The 21,679-nt window shown below is 41.1% G+C and overlaps 1 protein-coding gene across 3 annotated transcripts in view; it reads left to right on the top strand.

The window, feature by feature from the left end:
- Window positions 1-2,849: 2,849 nt before the first annotated feature.
- LOC125750849 (echinoderm microtubule-associated protein-like 3) overlaps window positions 2,850-21,679 on the top strand; it is a 37,865-nt gene continuing 19,035 nt past the window's right edge. For all 3 annotated transcript variants that reach the window (XM_049029161.1, XM_049029162.1, XM_049029163.1), the window contains exons 1-4: window positions 2,850-3,197; window positions 17,132-17,308; window positions 17,637-17,751; window positions 19,654-20,088. In XM_049029161.1, the coding sequence (XP_048885118.1) occupies window positions 3,173-3,197; window positions 17,132-17,308; window positions 17,637-17,751; window positions 19,654-20,088 (752 nt within the window). In that variant the 5' untranslated portion in view covers window positions 2,850-3,172. The remainder of the gene's footprint in view (window positions 3,198-17,131; window positions 17,309-17,636; window positions 17,752-19,653; window positions 20,089-21,679) is intronic.

A 21,679-nucleotide genomic window follows, 5' to 3' on the forward strand; every position in this document is an offset into this window, starting at 1 on the left:
TCCATGACTGCATATTCTTTAAGTTAGACACAGCAGGAGTGCACATCATCTCTCTGAATTGTAGATGAATATTGACTTGTCCTGGATCCCCCCAATCGCTTTAAGAAAGGTCACCGTAGACCAGGCTGCTGCTTTTCCAGCATGTTTCAGGCCTCTGTATATGGTGCCGTTTTTTTACGGTTGGTAACATGTTTAAGGATCCGTCTTCCAGCTTGCCAGGATACACAGTAAGAGGAGAATTTTAAGTATGAATATCTAATATCTAAAAGTGCATTTATTTTGTATTCGACTAATACATATTTAAGTAATAACATATGTCAAAAAAACCCGCACTGCACTGAGACAGTCTGTTTTCACACATCGCCAACATGGTCATATGCTTAGAGCCAATGTGTTCATTATAAGTATCAAAAGTGCCCCATTCTTCCCACTTTAAGATGTATAATCGAAAGCATGCGCCTGGCTTGAGCCATGTGTGTCTGCAATTCTTAATCTCATTTCCATGAAATGGTCCATAGGGGGCAGTGTGTGCCTCAACAGGCTAGGTCTCTCTGCCTGTGTTCAGAAAGTTGCTGGTTCAAGCCCCAGCTTCAGCCTTTCAGTCTCAGTAGGGCTGCTTTATGCTGGCTGACCCTGGGCTGTGACCCCCACACAAGTGTGTGGGCATGTATATATTACATTGTGGAGGCCAAATGTCCTGTTCCTGTGACCTAGTGGGAACATTTTTTCAGTCCCCACAAGGGAAAACTGAACTACAGTAAAGGTGAATGCCGTCAAAAAACTAAGAATGCTGAGTGTCTTGTATTTTGTGTGGTTACTTATGGTTAAGGTTAAGGCTCGGTAGGGGTTAAGCACATAGAAATAAATGGAGAGTCCCCACACTGATAGAAAAACATTGAAGGCATTAATTATTTGAAGTCTATAATTCCAATGGTAGGTTTATTTTAACATAGGAAGATATGTTATGTAAATGTGTGTAATCATTATGTAACAGTTACAAATCAATTTGTCATTTATCTAGGGAAAAAATTATTTGATCCCCTACAAGCCAGCAAGACATTAGGTCAAGTACATGTGCACTAACACAACACAAGCAGTACTTCATTAAGTATTAACAGCATTCTTATTTAATGGCATTACTTTGTTAAATGGTATTCTGGGGTCACTAACCTGTCTACATCGTCACGATTATCACCAAGGGAAAGTTCCAAGGGATCAAATACTTATTTCCCTAGATAAATGACAAATTGGTCTGTAACTGTTACATGATGATTTTTTTCTTATTCGTTTTGTTGATAATCTATATTCTGCTGTTAAAATAAACCTACTAGTGAAATTATAGACTTGTCATATATATATATATATATATATATATATATATATATATATATATATATATATATATATATATATATATATATATATATATATAGTGTGTGTGTGTGTGTGTGTGTGTGTGTGTGTTTCATGGAGAACACTGTCAGTAGGCAGAAATTTCCCCGCGGTGATGAAGTACCACTATTTTATTCAGTCCCCCGCCTACGTACCGCGAAGCTGCAGTATACGACGCGGCCACGTGGCGGCACATGGCATCGTACAAGAAGCCTAAGTAGGAAATCCTAAAGTGTTTCACTTCAATTGTACAGCATCTCCAGATCCAGAGAATACCAGAAACAGTTCGGGCACTTTCTCTTCTGTTTTATTTTCCTAAATATCACAAAAGAAATATACAACACTTGCATATAGACTCATTATTATAGTCATAATATTCATAATTCATAATATATATATATTCATAGGGGAAATTCCTACGTAGGTTGCATCAGATTGGTCTGCCAATGTTGTTCCTTGTCCCTGTAATTCTCCGTTATTTCTTCTTCGATTCGGATGTAAAGCGTTCCTGGACATTCACCTTTCCGGTTATATAAGTCTAAATACCAAAAGTATGAAAAGCGGGGCACTTTATTGTCAATATTGTATTTAATATTTTATTATGTATATTACATTGTATGTAATATAAAATACATCACTTGCATATAATTATTTCTAAAAACTAAATTAGAAATACGTTTTGTAATGCCGAACGTGTTAAATGTCACAGAAAACAAGCACTACATTTCGACTCGACGTTTTCTGGAGTTCAGTTCACAGAGAAATCCGGTGAAGCGCTGCACTTTAGCGGTGTGCGATGCTACAAGATTTGGTATCGATCCGATACCAAGTAAATACAGGGCAAGAATCGCCGATACGGTACCGATACTTTAATTTAATTTAATAATTAAGGTGCATGCATCATCAAATTGCTAAAGCTGAATTAATTTTCATTCATTTTTTTTGCGATTTTTCAATTAATTAGATATAGACCTTTGTTGTCTGATATGAAATAACCTTAATTAGTTAAAACCCAGGACAGAATTTGGGCAAAGTTTATAAGTAAATAAATACTGTAGCGCTGAGGTACCGGCGGGCAGCGCGGCATGATAGACTGATGCCAGCTTGTAAATAGTTCTCAGCAATCGCTTGTGTCATTATAAATGTGCAGTGTGTTATGTCATGTATAGTGGTTAATGTTTATTGTTGTTTGTATAGTGTGTGTGCATGTGTGTGTGCGCCCACCGAATATATGAGGATAAACGGGGCGACGAGCACGGTGATCAGCGCGAGTGTGTGGGTTGTTGTGGTACGGGTGCAATAAACGCTATCTGGTGATTAAACTATCTCTGCTGTCTAATTATTGCGAATATGGCTTAGTGATCCACTATTACAATACTTCATTATAAATATTATAGCGTGTGTGTGCGCGCACGCGCGCAAGTGAGCCTGTTTGCTTGCCTGGCGCCGATGAGTCACGTGACAGTCGGGAGCGGCGATTGAGTGCAGCAGCGCATTCAGGAGAGAAATTGAAACAGAAGTATCGATCCCATTAAACTGGTATTGATCAATATCAGTACCAACATTATCATCGGTATTGTCGATCCTTGGATACTTGCACCACTACTGCACTTCAGTCACATAGTTTGCGATTTCTGTCATCGCTGTTACTAACTCTTCATCTGCAGGAACCTTTCCTGCTGGTATCATACATGCAAGTGCTACCTTTATCCCTGCATGAGCTTTAAATGAAAAGCCGAACACTGATTTCAAACTTCTGGAAAGAACTGGACCATAAAATATGGACGGATTGACAAACAGTCTGGGTAAGTCAGTACATGTTATTCGTCTTTAAGTAGCGTTCCCTCTTGCATGTTAAAGAAATCATCTGCAAACTCCTCGAGAAACGCGCGTTGATGTGTTCTTCAGGTAGGATAACCATTTACAGTAGTCGGCTGCCGTACAGTTAAGGAATGGACGATTCAGTGGCAGTAAAAGCAAAAACAAATAGCAGTTGTTCTGAGTGTGTATACTTTGATTGTCACACGCTATCTTTAATTAACTGATAAAACATTTACACATTAACCAAAACGAAGTACAATATAGTGCAATGTAAATTAATTATCAAAATAATACATTTTATTAAAATTTATTAAAAATTATAGAGTCTATAACGAACACTACTGAAGTGTATTGAAGTAGAGGAAGCTCTCCCCATTAAACAGAATAGAGTTATTCGATTTTTTTTTAAGTACTTCCACTTTTTCGCCTTACTTAGGGTTAGATTTTGTGAAGCCTATTGCCAAAGCTACTGCATGCTGTAATATGAAATGCTAAAGTGTAGTTTTCTGTTACTCTGTGCTCTCTCATGGGAAGTGACAACCAGCACCCCCACATCTGCCATGTGCAGAAATTACTATATCTGAACTAAGCACATTGAACTTTGATGTCAACATACCAGCTAAGTTCATACCTTTGTTAACACTGTTTATCGCTATAGAAATGTTGTAAGTCCTTCTTTGTTATAACTGTAGTTTTTTATACCTTCATACACCAAGCAGCCATATCATTAAAACCACATGCCTAATATTGTGTAGGTTCATGGGCATTTTCACCGGTCTCCGGCTACGCGACCCTGTATGCAGCAAGCTGTGATGCCCTGTGTGTTCTAACACCTTTCCATCATAGCCAGCATTAACTTTTTCAGCAATTTGTGTGACAGTAGCTCTCCTGGGAGATCAGACCAAATGGGTTACCCTTCGCTTGCCACGTGCCTCAGTGAGTCTTGGGCACCTATGACCCCAACAACAGTTCACCAGTTAGCCTTCCTTGGACCACTTTTGGTATGTACTGACCACTGCATACCAGGAACATCCTACAAGACCTGCCATTTTGGAGTTACTCTGACCCAGTTGTCTAGCCATCATGATTTGGCCCATATCAGAGGCTCTCAGAACCTTACACTGGCCATGAGGGAGAATTTAACATTTATCTCAGCAAAACGACATCTGTCAGGTAGCATTTCAAGTGTTTTCTGTTCAGGCCCACGCTGGTTTTCCCAGTTTTATTCCTCCGTCCTTCTGACAATGGAAGAATAGTCCGCGACGTGTCATCACGCCGATTTATCATCTGATGTCCAAGCATTAAGCATACAGCTGTCTGACATCAGTAAGAGTAAATGGCATTTTAAGCTGCAGCAGGATTGCCTGCCAGCAGTGCCCCCGTAATTCATCTTCATGAGCCATATCTTGTGATTTAGTGACTCTAGACACCCGCCTTCCCCATCCCGTGAAACATGGGACGCTGTTTAGGGAGCACTTGGACATTTTGGTGCATGGTGAATTCAGGCGTTCATTATATAAAGATTTTCCTCAATAAAGACGCCCAAACCCCAAAACTGCACCCAGCCCACACTTAATAGCGAGTTAGCGTTTGTTCATCCCTGCTGCTTTTGTTAAATACGTCTCCACTCGCTTCATCTTCTCCTTTTCCTGCCATCCTGTGTCATGTTGCTCTGTTCATCTCCCTATCTAGATCAAACCTTAATATACAGTACAGTCGCCACCTGGGTCTTCCATCCAGCAGTAGTGTTTGATTTATTAGGGATGATTGAGAATTATAATTTAACACAGTAGTATATGCTATTTGGAAATTCTGTATAGACGTAAATACATTTAACTTAAATGTATTTTAGAGTATGGAATAGTCTTCCTGTTAGTGTAGTCCAAGCTAAAACCCTGGGTTTCTTTAAATCAGAGCTAGATACGATTTTACCAACTCCCCAAACAAGCTTGATGGGCCAAATGGCTCCTTTCATTTGTAAATTTCTTATGCTCTTAAATAAACATTGTGGCATATTTGTGGTTACGTGTGGAATTTGAAAAAGAATAGATATATTTGTTAATTCGTTTGGAGATGTGTACCTGTTATCAGAAGGTTGCTGGTTCAAATCCTCCCTCTGACAGTGCTGTTTTAGCTGAGCATGTCTCTTAATCCCAGCTGTTCCAGGGACTCAATCTGACTCTACTTTCTGATCATCACTTCTATGTCCAGCTAAATAAATGTAATATATTCTTTGTCTGCAATAAAGAAATATTATTTAATAATGAACACTACAAATGTAAAAGTGCAAAGCCAAGGAGTTTTAGAAATGTTTGTTTATTTTTTTCTCATGAAACCCATTTTGAAATTAAATTAAATGATGCTCCATTGTCTTGTTGAATTGGTTTCACATTTAAGTGATTAATTCAATCAATAGCTCAATTAAGCCAAATGAAATAAATGCTTCAGTTATCTAAAAATCATCATAGATGATTCTGTATGTCACAATGATAAGGGTTTGGAAATATACATAATTACATCATCAAGTGTAAGACGCTGTTTTGCTGACAATCTGCTGCCTATCCATCCATTCCATTATGTGCGGTACCTTCTAAAAGTCGTCTGTTGATCAAACATTCAACTTTTTTAGTCTAATCTGCTGGTAGAGCAGAAAATGCAGGAGTGGGACTTTTCGGCAAATTAACTACTATAAATATTCCCTCGAAGGAAGGTCTTTTACACAAATATGTTCTGAGGAAGGAATTAAGGTTCTCTCTCCAAGTCTATTGGCTCACGTCTGTAAGGCTAGATGCAAACGGAGACATTTTATAAATTATAATAATAAAGTAATACAAAGATGCCCAATCTTTTTAAAAATTACGCTATATCACAATGGAAGCATAAGTGCAGAAGTCATTTTAGTCTCTGGTTCTGTTGTAATCTATTATACAGTCCTAGTCCCACTTTTCTTTCTTTGTGTCTGTGTTTGTTTTTGACTGTTCTACATACAGAAACTATGCAATGGCATGAGAAACATGACTAGGGGAAAAAGCATGTGTGTTTACTTCCGTGCCTCATTCCATAAAACCCCTGGCAAATCCCCCCCTGCTCTGTTCAATCAGCAGTCTGCCTGCCCCTGTCTGAGGGTAACTGGTTAGTGGGTTAGACCAGTGCTCCCACAAACTGAGCACAATTAAAGTCACGCATCATACCTCCCAATTGCTTCATATTAGATCTGCTCACCCAAGTATTTGAGCTTTGCAGAGTTGATAAAATAAATTCACCCGATAGTTCTTGCCTTTGGCGATTAAATTCTCAGCTTGACATTACTCTTGGCATGGAACGCGCCGCCGTGGAACAATACAAACATTCATCTCAAACCACAGCTTGCTGATTGGATCATGGTCTGGAGATCTGGAATGCTGCAGCTGGCAGAGTTTCAGCATATCGCCCACCACAATGACCTGGGCTAGCAGCACTGAAAGCTCACTCCAAGAATTTCCCCTCTTTCAGTTCCCACAATCTGTAATTCCAATAAATGACCAGTAACCCACATCAGGCAAATGAAAGGAAAGGCCTACAGAACCACAGGGAGAACAGGCAAGCTGAATGCATGCAGGGCTGCAGGAAAGACAGGCAGAGCCTTCTGGTGTACCTTGGATGTAATGATCCATCCGTGCATCTCCTATCTGGTCACGGGCAGCCTGGAGGTTATGCCTGGCAGTAGATCGAGGGCTGGGGTACATGCTGGACGGGATGCCAGGCCATCACAAAACATGGTAAAACATATGCAGTCATACACCATGAGTAATTTATAATCACCATGTAGTCTAACTGCGCAGGACCCCACACATGTCATGGGGCCAACTTGCAAACTGCACACCCATGGAGTAGAGGCAGAGAATTGCACCACAATAGGTGTGAGGCAATAGTTCTACTCACAGACCTATCATGGCACCAAATACAGAAAACATTCAATTGGAATGATAAACATAAACAATATTTTATTCTATTTTGCTGTAAACACTAGTAGAATAAGCATACAAATGGACAACCAATCTATTAGAAGCAAACATGCACACACGTTCTAATATTGTTTTGTGTAAGATTTGTGGTGCTAGATAAGGCTGCTCACTGGATAAAATACCCGAGGGCTTGCCTGAACTTTGTACTCCTTAGTTATCACAGGTGCCTTTGTGTGTGGATTTCCTAAGGCATTTAATGAACAAAGGTTGACCTGGTTTGCATACAGTTACTGGCTAATTTAACTCCCGAGTGTGCAGTATTTTTTATATGTTTGTTCCATTTTCTGTTTGCTATTTTGAGTTTGTCCACCCAAGCAAAACATTGACCCAGCCACTTGCCAAAAGGCTAGACCTGGCTCTCAAGGTGCTGATATTTGTGATGATTGACATGTTTGTTTCTGGACTGGAGGGCCATGGGCCCAATGAAACAGTTCAGAAACTAAGATTTCCCTCGCAGACAGTCCTGCCAGGGAGACCGTTCATTATACCCAAGACAAAATTCTGCCTCACAGTCTTCTGAGATAACAGCAATAGAATAGTACCATATTTCCTACAAGATAATTCCCAGTTATGACTCATTAGAACGCACATTATTGATTTACTTAGCTTTGATTTGTAGGATCTTACTGCTGGATTGCAAACAGAGTTCATTATGCTTCTTGTGTGAATGCTGCAGTGACGTCTGTCCTGCATTTTGACCCAACAGTTTAAGTAGTCATGAACTGTAAGAGTTACGGCACGGGAACTGTTTCTTTTAACTCTGACTCAGTGGCATATTCTGAAATTGTATGGATATTTAACTATGCAAGCAAATGTTGTCCTTGCCATTTTGTATTTCAGCTAGATATATGAAGATCATGATCTGGCCCTGATGCGAGAACTCTTAATATCGCACCTCACAGCTGTCAGATGATTCCTGAAGCTTCAAAACGATTGTCTTCTTTAGCAGCAGATAACATCTTACAGTCTGTTGAACTTAGCCTTCCATACTATTTCTTGCTAGTGCCACTGTGGAGGTAGGACTTTCCTAACTTAATCTCTTTTGTCTGTGGTCTGACTCCATTTTCAACATATTGCTCTATACTAAGATACATGGCAGAGGAGAGGCCTTTGTGGTCACCTGGATTAGTATTCAGGATAACCATAGTTGTAACCACTGACCATTAGTTTTCAATCGTGGATCTTTGGGCAAGTATCCTAACAGGAACATCTTTTAAGAAAGTTTTCAGAATAAGTAATATATATACATGGGGAGTAAAAAGGAAGAGCGCTTGAATGCACACAGTGTTTGCAGAGGAAATCTGGTTATGTTTTGAGAATATCCCCTATGGAAATCAAGGTCATGGGTACATTGTAGACCAGAGCTCATTCTCTGTGTCACGTCCTCTTTGCTTATAGTGATATTTCTGTGTATCTCCTTTGAGGTTTTCAGCACCAGTTTCATTTTCAGGCAAATCTAAAGCAGAAGCAGCTCTGACTATTTCTGACACGACTGATGCAAATTCCGCCTCACTCTTTGGTGGTCAGCTCCAGCAGTGACTGGCAGTAGATTGGAGAGCAGAAAGATCACGCAAGCATGTATGTGGATCAAGGGATAATGGCAAGGAGTAAGATGGAGAAATGAGAGAGTGATGCATGGATGGGCATGTCGTCCTGCATGGCGCTACCTGTTCATGACTCACAAACCACAGTCAGAGAGTCCCCTTACTTATGCACGGCAGACTGGGAATGCAGGCTGCTTACTGGGGTCACCTCAGTTCAGGAGAGCTGGCTTTTGGGAGCACAAACCCCATCAGACACAGGATGCTAAGCACAGGGCAGTCCCCAGGCTACAAACAAGATATGTCCTCTAAGTCTGTCTTTTAGTTGAATTTGTAGGATAAGTTGGAAGTTTTTAGTTTTTTGCACTGTTGCACTTTACACTTTACATCCATCAGGACTGTATACCAGTAGCTCTCCTCTGCCTGTCTATTTCTTCTATTGCACTCGTCTCGTATCTGCACTGTGTTGTGTCTGCACTGTCCTGTTATTGCAATGTTTGCACATTTTGCACACTTGTCTCGTTTCACTATGTACTGTATCACTGTATATGGTTGAGATGACAATAAAAGCCACTTGACTTGACTTGAAAAGTAAATACAGTATCCAATGATACTAATAATGCAGTAACAATACAAGTAACTACATGGGGTACTGTACTGTACCTCGAGCTGCAGAACCACTGAAGCTACACAATGTTTTCATGAGAGTAGTGCATGCATTCATTATTATGAACCATTGTCTTTAACCAGAATTTTTTCTATAATAGGCCTTATGGAAGTCTGTACATAAGTACAAGTTGTCCATAAGTTGAATAATCATAATGTGGGATTGCTTCCTGCTTTGCATTCATGGAACTGTTGATGTATCGTCAAATTCTTTTGTTAATAGCAGTTCAAAAACCAGTAAATCCTCTAAGATTGCTTGGGTTGATGGCAGCAACACTGTTACCGGTCTTATGAGTATTCTGTTATTGAGGTGCACTCTAACCTCGGGTGGAGAAGATTCTAATTTTGCATGGGCTGAAAATCCAAGATGCATATGCCCTGATCAGTTCAGCCTATAGCTTCAGCAGGAAGGTGACTGGTTTGTGGCTTACAGGCTATCAGAGTCCCACACACCATTGCAGGCAAACATGACAATGTTTGATAACGGGTTGTAAATGTAATGTAATGTGTTTGCTCAGCCTGTTCTGTGTGTATTGGAACCTGAACACCTTCAGCTTTTCGTTTTCCTTGTTGGTTTAAATACAGAGTCACATGGGCATTAAATATCTTAAGCATCTTTTTTTTTGTCTTTCGGTGTGTTCATGTGTTTGTGAGCATCTGTGGATGTGTGAGTGCTTCATTCAGACCCATTACTACAGGTGTATAAAATAAAGCACCTGGCCATGCAAAGGTGTACAAGCATTGTAAACAAATGGGTCGTTCTGAAGAGCTCAGTGGATTCAAGCATGGTACTGTCATAGGATGCCGCCATTGCAATAAGTCCGTTTTTAAATCTCTTACCTACTAGATATTCCACAGTCAGCTGTAAGCTGTATAATTGCAAAGTGTAAGTGTTTAGGAACAACAGAAACTCAGACACAAAGTGGCCGACCACGTAAAGTAACACAGCAGGATCGCTGAGACACATATTATTGAGTCGCCAGTGCTCTGTTGACTCAATAACTGCAATTCCAAACTTCCTCTGGCCTTAACCCCGGCACAAAAATTATGCACTGGGAGTTTTATGAAATGGGCTCATGGGCTTTATGAAATGCAAACCTCATATAACCAACGCAATGCCAAGAATCAGATGGAGTGGTAAAGCACGCCGCCACTGGAATCTGGAGTGGGGAAATGTATTCTGTAGAGGGCCGAATCACGCTTCTCCGTCTGGCAGTCTGATGGGCGAGTCTGGGTTTGGCAGATGCCAGGTGATCATTACCTGCCTGACTTCACTGTGCCAACTGTAAAGTTTGGTGGAGAGGGATAATGGTATGGGATTGTTTTTCAGGGGTTGGGCTTGGCCCCATAGTTCAAATGAAGGGAATTCTTAATGCTACAGCATACCGAGACATTTTGGACAATTCTATGCTTCCAACTTCGTAGGAACAGTTCAAGGAAGGCCCTTTTCTGTCCCTGCATGACTGTGCTTCAGTTCACAAAGAAAGGTCCATAAAGACATGATGAGTTTAGTGTGGAAGAACTTGACTGGCTGCACAGAGCCCTGACCTCAACCTCATTGAATACCCTTGAGATGAACTAGAACGGCGATTATGAGCCAGGCCTTCATGTCCAACATCAGTGCTTAACCTCACAAATGCTTTTCTGGATGACTGGTCAAAAATTCCCACAGATGCACTTGTGGAAAGCCTTCCCAGAAGGGTGACAGATGTTATTGCTGCAAAGGGAGGACCAACTCCATTTTGATGTCTATGAATTTAGAATGGGATGTCATAAAGGTTCCCGTGGGTGTAATGGCCAGGTGTCCCAGGACTTTTGTCCATATAGTATACATGTGTTTACGTAAGTATGTCTGTATGTCCTTTCTTGCGTGAGTATAAGTGTCTCAGGGCTGGGCGATATATATGGTTTTTAAGATATATCAATATATTTTCATGCAAGACATAAGATGAAACAATATCATTTATGTCAATATAGTTTATTCTGCTTTACAGTTTTACTCATACAGCCGCCAGGTCGCCTCTTTCTCCTCTCCCTGTCTGTCTTTCGCACACCGGCCCCCTCCCTGTCCGAACACAATCCGTCCCTCTCCCTCTCTCACAAGTCCTACGTGTAGCGACAACATGCGGACAGACACACACACGAGGCGAGGTAGCCAACAGGAGCTGGTTGGTAGAAAAATACAGCGAGGGAAATAATTATTTGACCCCTTGCTGAATTCTTAAGTTGACCCATTAATAAATAAATGAGAATTCTGTAAGTTCACTGGTAGGTTTATTTTAACAGCAAAAGATAGATTATCAGCAAAACAAGCAAGAAAATATCTTTATGTAGCAGTTACAAACCAATTTGTCATTTATCTAGGGAAATAAGTATTTAATCCCTTGGAACACATGCTTTAGTACTTAGTGGAATAACCATTGTTTAGAAGCACAGCTGTCAAACGTTTCTTGTAGTTGGTCACCAGGATTGCATGCAGATCATCAGGAATTTTCATACACTCCTCTTAGCAGACCTTCAAATCTTTACGGTTTTTAGGCTGTCACTTGGATAGACCAAGCTTGAGTTCCCTCCATAGGTTTTCTATGGGATTAAAGTTTGGAGACTGGCTAAAGTACTCCATGACCTAAATTTGCTTCTTCTTGAATCATTCCTTTGTTACCTTAGCTGTATGTCTAGGGTCGTTGTCCTGCTGGAAGACCCACCTGCTGAAGGGGTGGCTGAAGGAAAGAGGTTCTCATCCAAGATTGCACAGTACATTGCCCCATCCATCTTTCGTTTGGTGTGGTGCAGCCACCCTGTACCCTTGGTAGAAAAACACCCTCAAAGCATAATGTTTCCACCTCCATGTTTGACGGTAGGGATGCTGTTCCTGGGGTTATAGTCAGCTTTCTTTATCCTCCAAACACGGCGAGTAGAGTTGATGCCAAACAACTTGATTTTGGTCTCATCTGACTACATCACATTCTTTGAAGCCCCACTGGAATTATTCAGATGTTCACTGGCATACTTCAGAAGGGCCTGAACATGGACCCTCTTTAGGACGGGTACTTTGTGAGCACTGCAGGATTTCAAACCATAGCGGCATGATGTGTTACTGATGGCTTTCTTGGTGACTGTGGTCCCTGCCGCTGTGAGATCCTTAATGAGCTCCTCCCGTGTGGTTCTGGGGTTAACCCTCACCATTCTTAAGATCACTGATGCCACATGAGCTGAGAACTTCCTTGGGGGTTGCCCAGACCGAGAGTGATTGACAGTTATTTTGTCTGTCTTCCACTTGCAAATAGTTGCATCAATAGTTGACACATTCTCACCAAGCTGCTTGCTGATGGTGATGTATCTCATTCTGTGAAGGTGAACAGTCTTGTCTCTGAAGGTTGAAGGTTGAAGAAGTAGACAGGTTAGTGACCCAATAATACTATTGTAACAAAGTAATGCCATTAAATGAGAATGCTGTCTTGGGATCTGTTAATACTTAATTAAATACTACTTGTGCTTTGTTAGTGCACATGTACTTGACCTAATTTCTTCCTGGCTTGTAGGGGATCAAATAATTATTTCCCTAGATAAATGACAAATTGATTTGTACCAATTACATAATGATTTTTTTCTTGTTTGCTTTGTCAAAAATCTTTTACTATTTTTATTATTTTTTATAAATGTTTCTAGTTAGTAATTCAACAGTGGGTCAAATAATTATTTCCCTCACTGTATATGCCGGTAGTTTATTTTCATGTACATTTACAGTTGTCTGTTAATAAAAGTGTGTGTGTTTGGTCACAGCAGCGTTTGTGGTCCTTAAACAGAGCAATGGTACCACCACATAAGAGCAGGGATATCTGGTGCTACTGCTGTGTATACTATTATCAGGGAATAAGAAGTATGGAGGTCCTCCTGTAAGTATCCATCTTTTCCATTTTGATCTTGCTTGTCATGTAGTGACAGCTAGCCTGTGCTGTAGTGTGAGGGGCAGTGAAAGTGTCCCATGTTCTCCATGAGGGTATGTGTGTCCCTCTCATGTGAAGCAGATGTACGTGTCCGTCTTCACTGAGGCTTTTGTTTTTATTTTAGTTCCGTGATTTTGGTATCTGTATGGTGTTTGCATTGGTGATAATCTAGATGGACATTTCTGACATAGTAAGTCCTTAGGTGTCTCTGTAAAGATAAAACTTTTATTGGTATCATCATCTATTTCAGAAACCGAAAATGTGACAGTTTTTTGCTGGTTTTATTTATAAATTCAATTTCATAAAAAATGGGAGAAAATGGAAAGTTAATGGGAAATGTGAAATCTGCGGCTTGTACCATTTGTGTGATCAGCCCAGTGCTAAGGTCACCCTGAGCCGTCTTCCTCATTGTGCCAGCCTCACACACCGTTCGTCTACATGATCTTTCACTTCATGCTCCACGCAGAGCTGTTGCAGTCTGTTGAGATTAGTTACAACAGAAGAAGGAAGACGACAGGGCCCTTTTTGTTTTGTTTTGTTTTGTTTTGTTTTGTTTTGTTTTGTTTTGTAATGACAATGAGAGAAAAATGGAGAAATGAGTTTATAACCCCTGGGACTTGTAGTTCTGAGCACAAAACAGGCTCTTCTGTGGACACCACTCAGACAAAAGTTTACTGTCTGATTACAGGCAAAGCCTTTCTCTACTGCAAACCCCACCCCCAACTTATGCTGTTTCAGATTTCAATAGCTTAAATTTAAAAGGCAGTCCTTAATTGTCCAAGTATCATGTTTATGTACAATTTTTTTTAAGTGTGGGGCTGTTTGCATTTTATTTTAATGTGATTTATTTGGCAGACATTTTTATGTAAATTGTGCTTCAGTTTGGCACAGTTGGATATCAGTTCTGCTTAAGTGGATTGATCAAGCATATTTCTTCAGGTCCCTAAGCACATGCAATGTGCTGTTTGGCTGCCTCTCATCTGGCAATTTGAAATCTCCAAATTGCATTGAATCTCTTGAAAAGCGCGTCCCTTGCGGATACATACATGAGTTCATCATCTGAAGGTTGCTGGTTCAAGTTGTAGGAGGATCAAGACAGATATTATACACTCATATTATACATATCATATTATACATATGTATTATTACAAGCAAATAAAAATGTATTGTGGACAAAAGCAACAAAACAACAACAATAGCAGATTATGGCACCAATTATTACCCTGTTCTACTGAATTTCCTATGCTTTGCTAAGGAATAATTTCAGCAGATGTTGTCTTAATGTATCTATCTCCACCAGTGGCCCCGACGGGGGCATAGGCCGTCAATCAGCTCTCTCCAGGCATCTCGGTTCTGAGTCAGTCTTTCCAGCTGTCCCCACGTCTTCCCCAACTTCTTTACATCTGTGCCCAGGTCACGATGCCACGTATTTCTAGGCCGACTCCTCTTCCTCTTCCCCTGGGGGTTCCAGGTGAGGGCCTGTCTTGTGATGTTGGAAGCAGGCTTGCAAAGGGTATGGCCTATCCATCGCCAGCGTCTCTGAAGGATGTCCTTCTCAACGGGCTCTCGCATAGTTTTTAGCCACAGTTCCTTATTTCTGATCTTATCTGGCCAGCGAATCTTGAGGATCGTCCTGAGGCAGGTATTGATGAAGACCTGGATTTTCTTCATGGTGGTTCTCCAGGTCTCTGCTCCATACAGTAGGATTGGCTTCACGATTGTGTTGAAGACCCTGATCTTGGTGGTGGTGCTGATTCCATTGGATCTTCTAAGGTTCTTCTTAGGTTCTTGTCTTAATGTATAGTTCGGTGTAAAGCAGGAAAGTGAGCTGCCTGTGTCTCGGCTCATTTGGAGATGGTCCTAGTGACATGATGAACAGAGAGTCTATTGGGCCGAACTCCGCACCGTCTGCGACCTCAACGCAACCTCCTGCTGCTGCTTCTTCATGCTTTGCACACTGGCTGCTGCCACAGAAGACACGGAATCCAGATGTCTCCAAAATGCCATATTTTCACTGCTGAGCCAGGACTCTGGTCCAGGGGTGCTGAATTTCAATCGGGGTGCGGGGGGGGGGGGGGTTTGTTACTGCAGAAATATTTGTACCATAGCGTCATTCAGTATTGTGCTTTCTGGAACTGCAAGCCTAAAAATCCATATTTATGTAATGCATTATGACTGATAATGGTAACAAATACTGATAATGGGGCACAAAAACTTAGTTATTACTAAGTAATAACTAATTACTACTGAAAATCTTTGTGACCTACTGAAGGAACTACTGGAGGAACTAGTGAAATACTGATCTCATGTTCTTTTATCTCAAGCAGCAACTATATTTGTTCATGATTTGTTAAAATATAGTCGCTGCTTGAGATAAAAGACGCATCATGATTCATTAATGGTGATCGAACATGAGATCAGTATTTCACTTGTGTTGTTCATTACTTGTTCATTCGGCAGTTCCTTCAGTCGATTACAATGCTCACAGAGGTATGCAGAGTTAACAGATATAGTAACAAATATGATGACTGCTTGAGATGAAACATGCGTCACGATTCATTAATAAAAATCACAAATTGAAATATTGAAGAAATGCAGGAGAACGAGAGAGTAGTAAGAATTTTCCGTACTAATCTGTTGTGATCTTAATTTATAACCTTTTAGATAAATAGAAAGGGAAGGTCTGAGTAATATTCTTAACAGATCTGGATCAGGTTTTTGGACGTAAGCTGTGACTTGGCTGTCTGCTGTCACTCCAAGAGAAACTATTTAACAAGCAGCAGTAGGATGTCTGGCCAGTGCTCTGTTCAGGCAGGCTGTGTTCAGGTTTGCGTTGAGCTCTCCGCGTGTGTGACATGGCAGAGATGATTTAGCTAGTAGCCAGCCATGTGATTGTGTTTTATCCCTGTTTAAGAACAGAGACTGCAACTCCTGTATGAAAACTTGGTACCTTTAAGAAAATCATAGTGATCACATTTGCACAGTTATGGGGGTGACAAGTGTTGTAGCCACTGTTTCTGATAGCAGACTTGGCAAAAGCATGATTCTCCAGTTCTGATGATGCTTTATGAGGGCGACTGGCGGGGTTTTTCTTAATGGATGGATTGGTTTTATTCTGAGCTGCTGCTGGCTGTTTTGGTGCCTTACGCATAGCTGTTTTGTGGCCAAATAGGGAATATGTTGGACGTGGGATGAGGGTGTGGGGGGAGGAGAGGAATAAATCCAAAGCATTACCTGCTGTTTGCTGTTGCTGGTTTATTGGTGTCTGGAAATGGATTTAGCCGACAAATCAACTTTAGACACGTGTATGAGCCATAGAACTGCACCATGCTAATGATCTCCCCGTAAAGGCAGACTGTGGAGACATTTCAATCGTTCACAATCTGATATCGTCAAATCCACACCCCAATTATGATGATCTTTAGACTGTTTTGGTCACCGCCCACCCCGGCACTTGATGCCCTATACACATTAATGCAATTAATACACATTAATGCAATTAATACACATTAATGCAATTAATACACATTAATGCATTCACTATTAGCGCAAAGTTTTGTGATGTGCAATACTTGGATGCCTATAAATGTGTAAAGTAATGAAACACTTCTTTGTTTACACCAAATAGTAGCACTAGCTGTGTTCATTGACAAACACAAACCATTTGCTAAAATCTGAAATGAAATGCAGAAGTATATCAGTTGAAAAACAACATTTCCTGTTCCTGAGCCACGATCGTCTGCCTTCTCCATCTGCGCAGATGACAGGTCACGAGGCTGCGGCCCAGAGCTTCCTGACAAGCTCTCCCTGATGGAGGCCCGTCTGCGGGCACAGGAGGATGAGGTCACGCTGCTGAAGTCATCTCTGGCAGACGCTCTGCGCCGACTGCGCATCCACGAGCAGCAGACTCACCTGCTCTGGCAAGAGCTCAGTGCAGGTGTTTTGAGTGACAGCTATATTATATAAAAATTGCATTATAAACCACTAAGCACTAAGTATCTGAACATCTTATTAAAATTAAACCTGCCTGCAGATTCATTTTATACCGTATTAATATACTTTGATTGGTTTTTGATTATTTGGTTTGTTTAATTACTGTTACTGTCCTGTCCTTCAAAATTCACCTAGTAGGAGTTGGATTTGCTCTATTTCCAGATATGACAATGCTGGGTAATACTAAAGACCAAAAGCCACTGGACTGGGACCACTAATCAGTTAACCAAGTGTCTTAAATATCTGAAGTGTCTATGTCTACTTTTTTCCAGTTAACCCAGCTGCTGCTGAGGCCCTGGGCCAGTTCTGCCACGGCAGTGTCCTCTCCAGCTACAGCATAGCTCCCAGACAGAGACGTCAAAGTCAGGAGTTTCTCGGAACGTTCAGGTTGTCCAGCTTTAAGGAATTATCTCACTGTCTGGCTGTGCGTCTCCCGGGTGGAGGGCTGAAAAGCCAGAGCTTTTCAGAATATCTGAGCTGTTCTGGAACCTTCATACAGACGGCTGAAAAAGAGGAGCTTCCTTTATCTTTGCTGCTCAGCTTTAGAGACTGTTTTCTGTGCTATTGTTTTGTTCCGACTTTCACTTCCTCGGTATCTATCTATCTATCTATCTATCTATCTATCTATCTATCTATCTATCTATCTATCTATCTATCTATCTATCTATCTATCTATCTTTCTTTCTATCTATCTATCTTTCTATCTATCTATCTATCTATCTATCTATCTATCTATCTATCTATCTTTCTATCTATCTATCTATCTTTCTATCTATTTATCTATCTATCTATCTATCTATCTATCTATCTATCTATCTATCTTTCTATCTATCTATCTGTCTAAATATTTACACTCTCACACACTTTTTCATCCCCTTTTAATTAGATGCAGATTTACTTTTCTCAGGGACATGCAGTGAGTAAAAGATATTCCACTTTAAAAATGAATAAACTTAAGAATTTCCCTTTAAAATGAATAAACGTCAGTTGGACAAATATAAAGCCATCTGATACTAATGTTCAGAGACAATACTACAGATTTGGATACCTCTACCACTGCTCTACTACTATTTTAATAGATACCCTACTTTGTAATCTAATATTTCTAATATTATAAATGTAGGCCATTTAATTTTAGTACCTTCTTCCTGTTTGGACTGTATGTATTTTGCATACAGAAATGAAAGTTATAATTTAATCAAAGTGCTTGTCTTAGGGGTTAAAGTCTTTTACTTATGATCTATCTTGTCTGTCCGTCACAAATTGAAAAACAAAGAAGACAGACATTAAGGCAGAAAAGTCCTGTTTTCTGTTTTCCTGCATGGCGGAGAAACTGCATAAATTTGTCCTCTTTTTAAGAGGAATGTTAATGCTGCCTGGTTAAAAAAAACGTTAACCAGGCAGCATAATATTGCTTCAGGCTTCCCCAGCTTAATGCAATATTTGCTGTAGATGAGCAGGATTTATACAACATACAATTATAAGTTGAATTCTAAGCTGAAGTATGAAATTCAGACGATTCATTTCTGTATATTTAATGTTATGTCGTGTTTATGTGTGCATTGCGGTCTTAGTAAGATAGCAGTGCAGTGTGTCAAACACATACATGAAATTCAAAGCTACAATTGTCTAGTAACAAGCCAAAACCCAAAGCAATAAGCAACCTACCCCTCACCTTTTATGTTGTCCTTTTTTTGGATGCATAGCTGACTCTTTTTTAGTAGTGAGATAAGAGTGAAAAACCTGCAGAGAATAACAAGAAGAACAGCAGGCAAACACAGCCTTGGGTCTCATCCTTGAGGCTTAATGTTTGCGTGGGTTGGCCGTCTTTTCTCATCTTCCTTGCCAAGGTCGTGAGCCTTTTGGGAAATGAAGAATGCGGCTGGTAAATGCTGCACATTGCAGCCTCCTGCCCTCCTGTTAGACTCTTGTCCACGCTGCTTCAGCCCATGTTTTGCAATTCTTGATCTTTAGTTCTGCTTTGGTGTCCAGTTTTCGATGAGCTCCGTCACGTGTTCAGAAATAAGGAACTCTAGGTGTCTCTGTGCTCTTCATGTAATATACGTTCTTTATTTTTTTAACTGTACTGCCTATTTCCCTAAAAATACAGTATGCTGTCCTGGAAGATGTGATTGTGTTGAGATTTCATGGCAATAATAGTCCTTTTCTTAAGAATATTCCTCCGCGAAGGAGGAGACGCATGCAGAGGGCAGCGTATCAAGGTGGTGCTGTGGAGTGCTGTGTGATCTTATTCTCCTGTGCCCTCTTCTTCTCCCGATGGCTGATCAGTGCTCCTGAGGGTGACATGGATGGCTCTGGAGCCACCGTCTGCCCTCGGGACTCACGGCAGAGGCCTGCTGCTGCAGACAGAGCCACGCAGACAGAGCCCTCTGAGCGAGTGTCGCTGGCACGCACGCGTGCTGTGCAGAGCCTCTCGCTGGAGGATGCCTTCAGCGACAGTGAGAGGGAGGACCACGGTGGTGGGGAGGCAGCCTGCAGCACCTGGACCGCTGTCGTGGAGGAGCCCATCCACGAGAGCTGCGTGACGGCACTCTGCCAGCACTGGCCTGAGCAAGACCTCAACTCTGTTGATGGGTGTTTCAGTGAGCAGAGCCCCCCAACCACAACCATGGATCTCAGTTCCCCCGCTGTGCCCAAGGACCGGACACCAAGTAACCGGGTCATTGCCGTCTCCTCACCTGCAGACACCCAGAAGAAACTTCTGTAGGTCTTACTCATTGGCATTTTCATTCTTGTTTTTTCCACTTGTAGTCCTCATACCCATCCTGTACCTCCAGTCAGGCCACACCCAAGGTATAAGTGAAGTAAGCAATTGTATAGGGCACAGTGGCTACCAGGGGGTGTCCAATATGATCAGCCTGTCAGAATGGGAAGGAAGATGTCAAACTAGGTTAAGCAAATATTGTTTAGGGTCCTGATAAGGGCTGGGCCAGCCCTGAGTCCAGTCCAGTCAACCCTAGTCCTTTTTAGCACCAGTACTCTCATCCCATACTCATTTACCTCTTTTCATCCATAACCAACAACTACACGGTCCAGGTCTCAGATATAGACAAAGGCAAATGTTCCTTATGACCTGCAGTTCTTCCTGTTGAATTGTTAATCCTGTATGTCTCCCACTTGACAAGATGTATGCAGTGTGATCCAGCGATCCACCCTAAATGAACTGCAGTTTTCTGCTTTTCTAAGCATAAGTATACTGCCTCAAAAGAGCAAAATGGGAAGGCAAATGAATAGAACTTTTATTTGGAGGCCGCTCAGACATCATGAACTTTCCTTTGGCCGTCAGTAGGGGTGGGTGGCCGGTTAAGGTTCAGGCAAGTGTTCAAGACAGGCGTTTTATGCAAGGATGACTTCATTTTAACATAGTGTCTTTCTAGTGTAGGATCCGCATAGGCGCAGTGGTCAGAGATAGATTCCACTCTGGGTAGCTCTTAATAAGAATAACATAGGACCTCTTGGTTGGATTAATAATTTTCACCTTTGGCACAGTAGTTTTTAACCTTGGTGCAATGAATCCCCTTCTTGTTCTGAAAATGAAACCAGTAAAAGATATGTGTGCCGCATAATTTTATGCATGTTTCAGTACTTTTTCAGCATTTGAATGGTATGATTATATTTATCTAGTGTGCACTGGTTTTATCTGAGATTATGAGGCCGGTCCTGTGTATGTGTTTTTGTGTTTTGTCACACACATTGAGGTCAGCGTGCGGACCTATTCTGTAATACAGCAAAGACTCTTTAATGCCCCCCCATGGAGACATTTGGTAATGCTTTATAACAAGATTTTACACCACCAGTGCTCTGCAGCATGGGTTCCCACACTTTTCAGCCCCCTACTCCCCTAAACAACACTGCAGGGAGAGGGGGAGGAGGCGAGGTTGGGCCGTGTCATAAATGTTAGTAGCTATTAAATAAATGAAAGGTAAATGTGCCTGTGATCGCACAGTTCAAGTAGCATCTACACATAGGATTGTGTGTTGATTAGGTTAATATTACATTGTGGGGACCAAATGTCCCCCACAATATGATAAAAACCTGTTATTCTGACATTGTGGGGACTATATTTCAGGTATCTGTAAATATCTGTGAATGCAATCAAAAAATTGAAAATGTAAAAAGTCTTGCATTTTCTTTGGGTACATATGGTTAGGGTTAGGGCTGGGTGGGGGTTAAGGTTATCATGGTGGGATTAGAGTTCTCCTCGTAGAAATAAATGGAGAGTCCCCACAAGAATATAATTACAAAAATGTGTGTGTGTGTGTGTGTGTGTGTGTGTATGTGTGCACATCTTCAG

The sequence above is a fragment of the Brienomyrus brachyistius genome, chromosome 10, assembly GCF_023856365.1.
Source record: "Brienomyrus brachyistius isolate T26 chromosome 10, BBRACH_0.4, whole genome shotgun sequence".
Lineage (NCBI taxonomy): Eukaryota > Metazoa > Chordata > Actinopteri > Osteoglossiformes > Mormyridae > Brienomyrus > Brienomyrus brachyistius.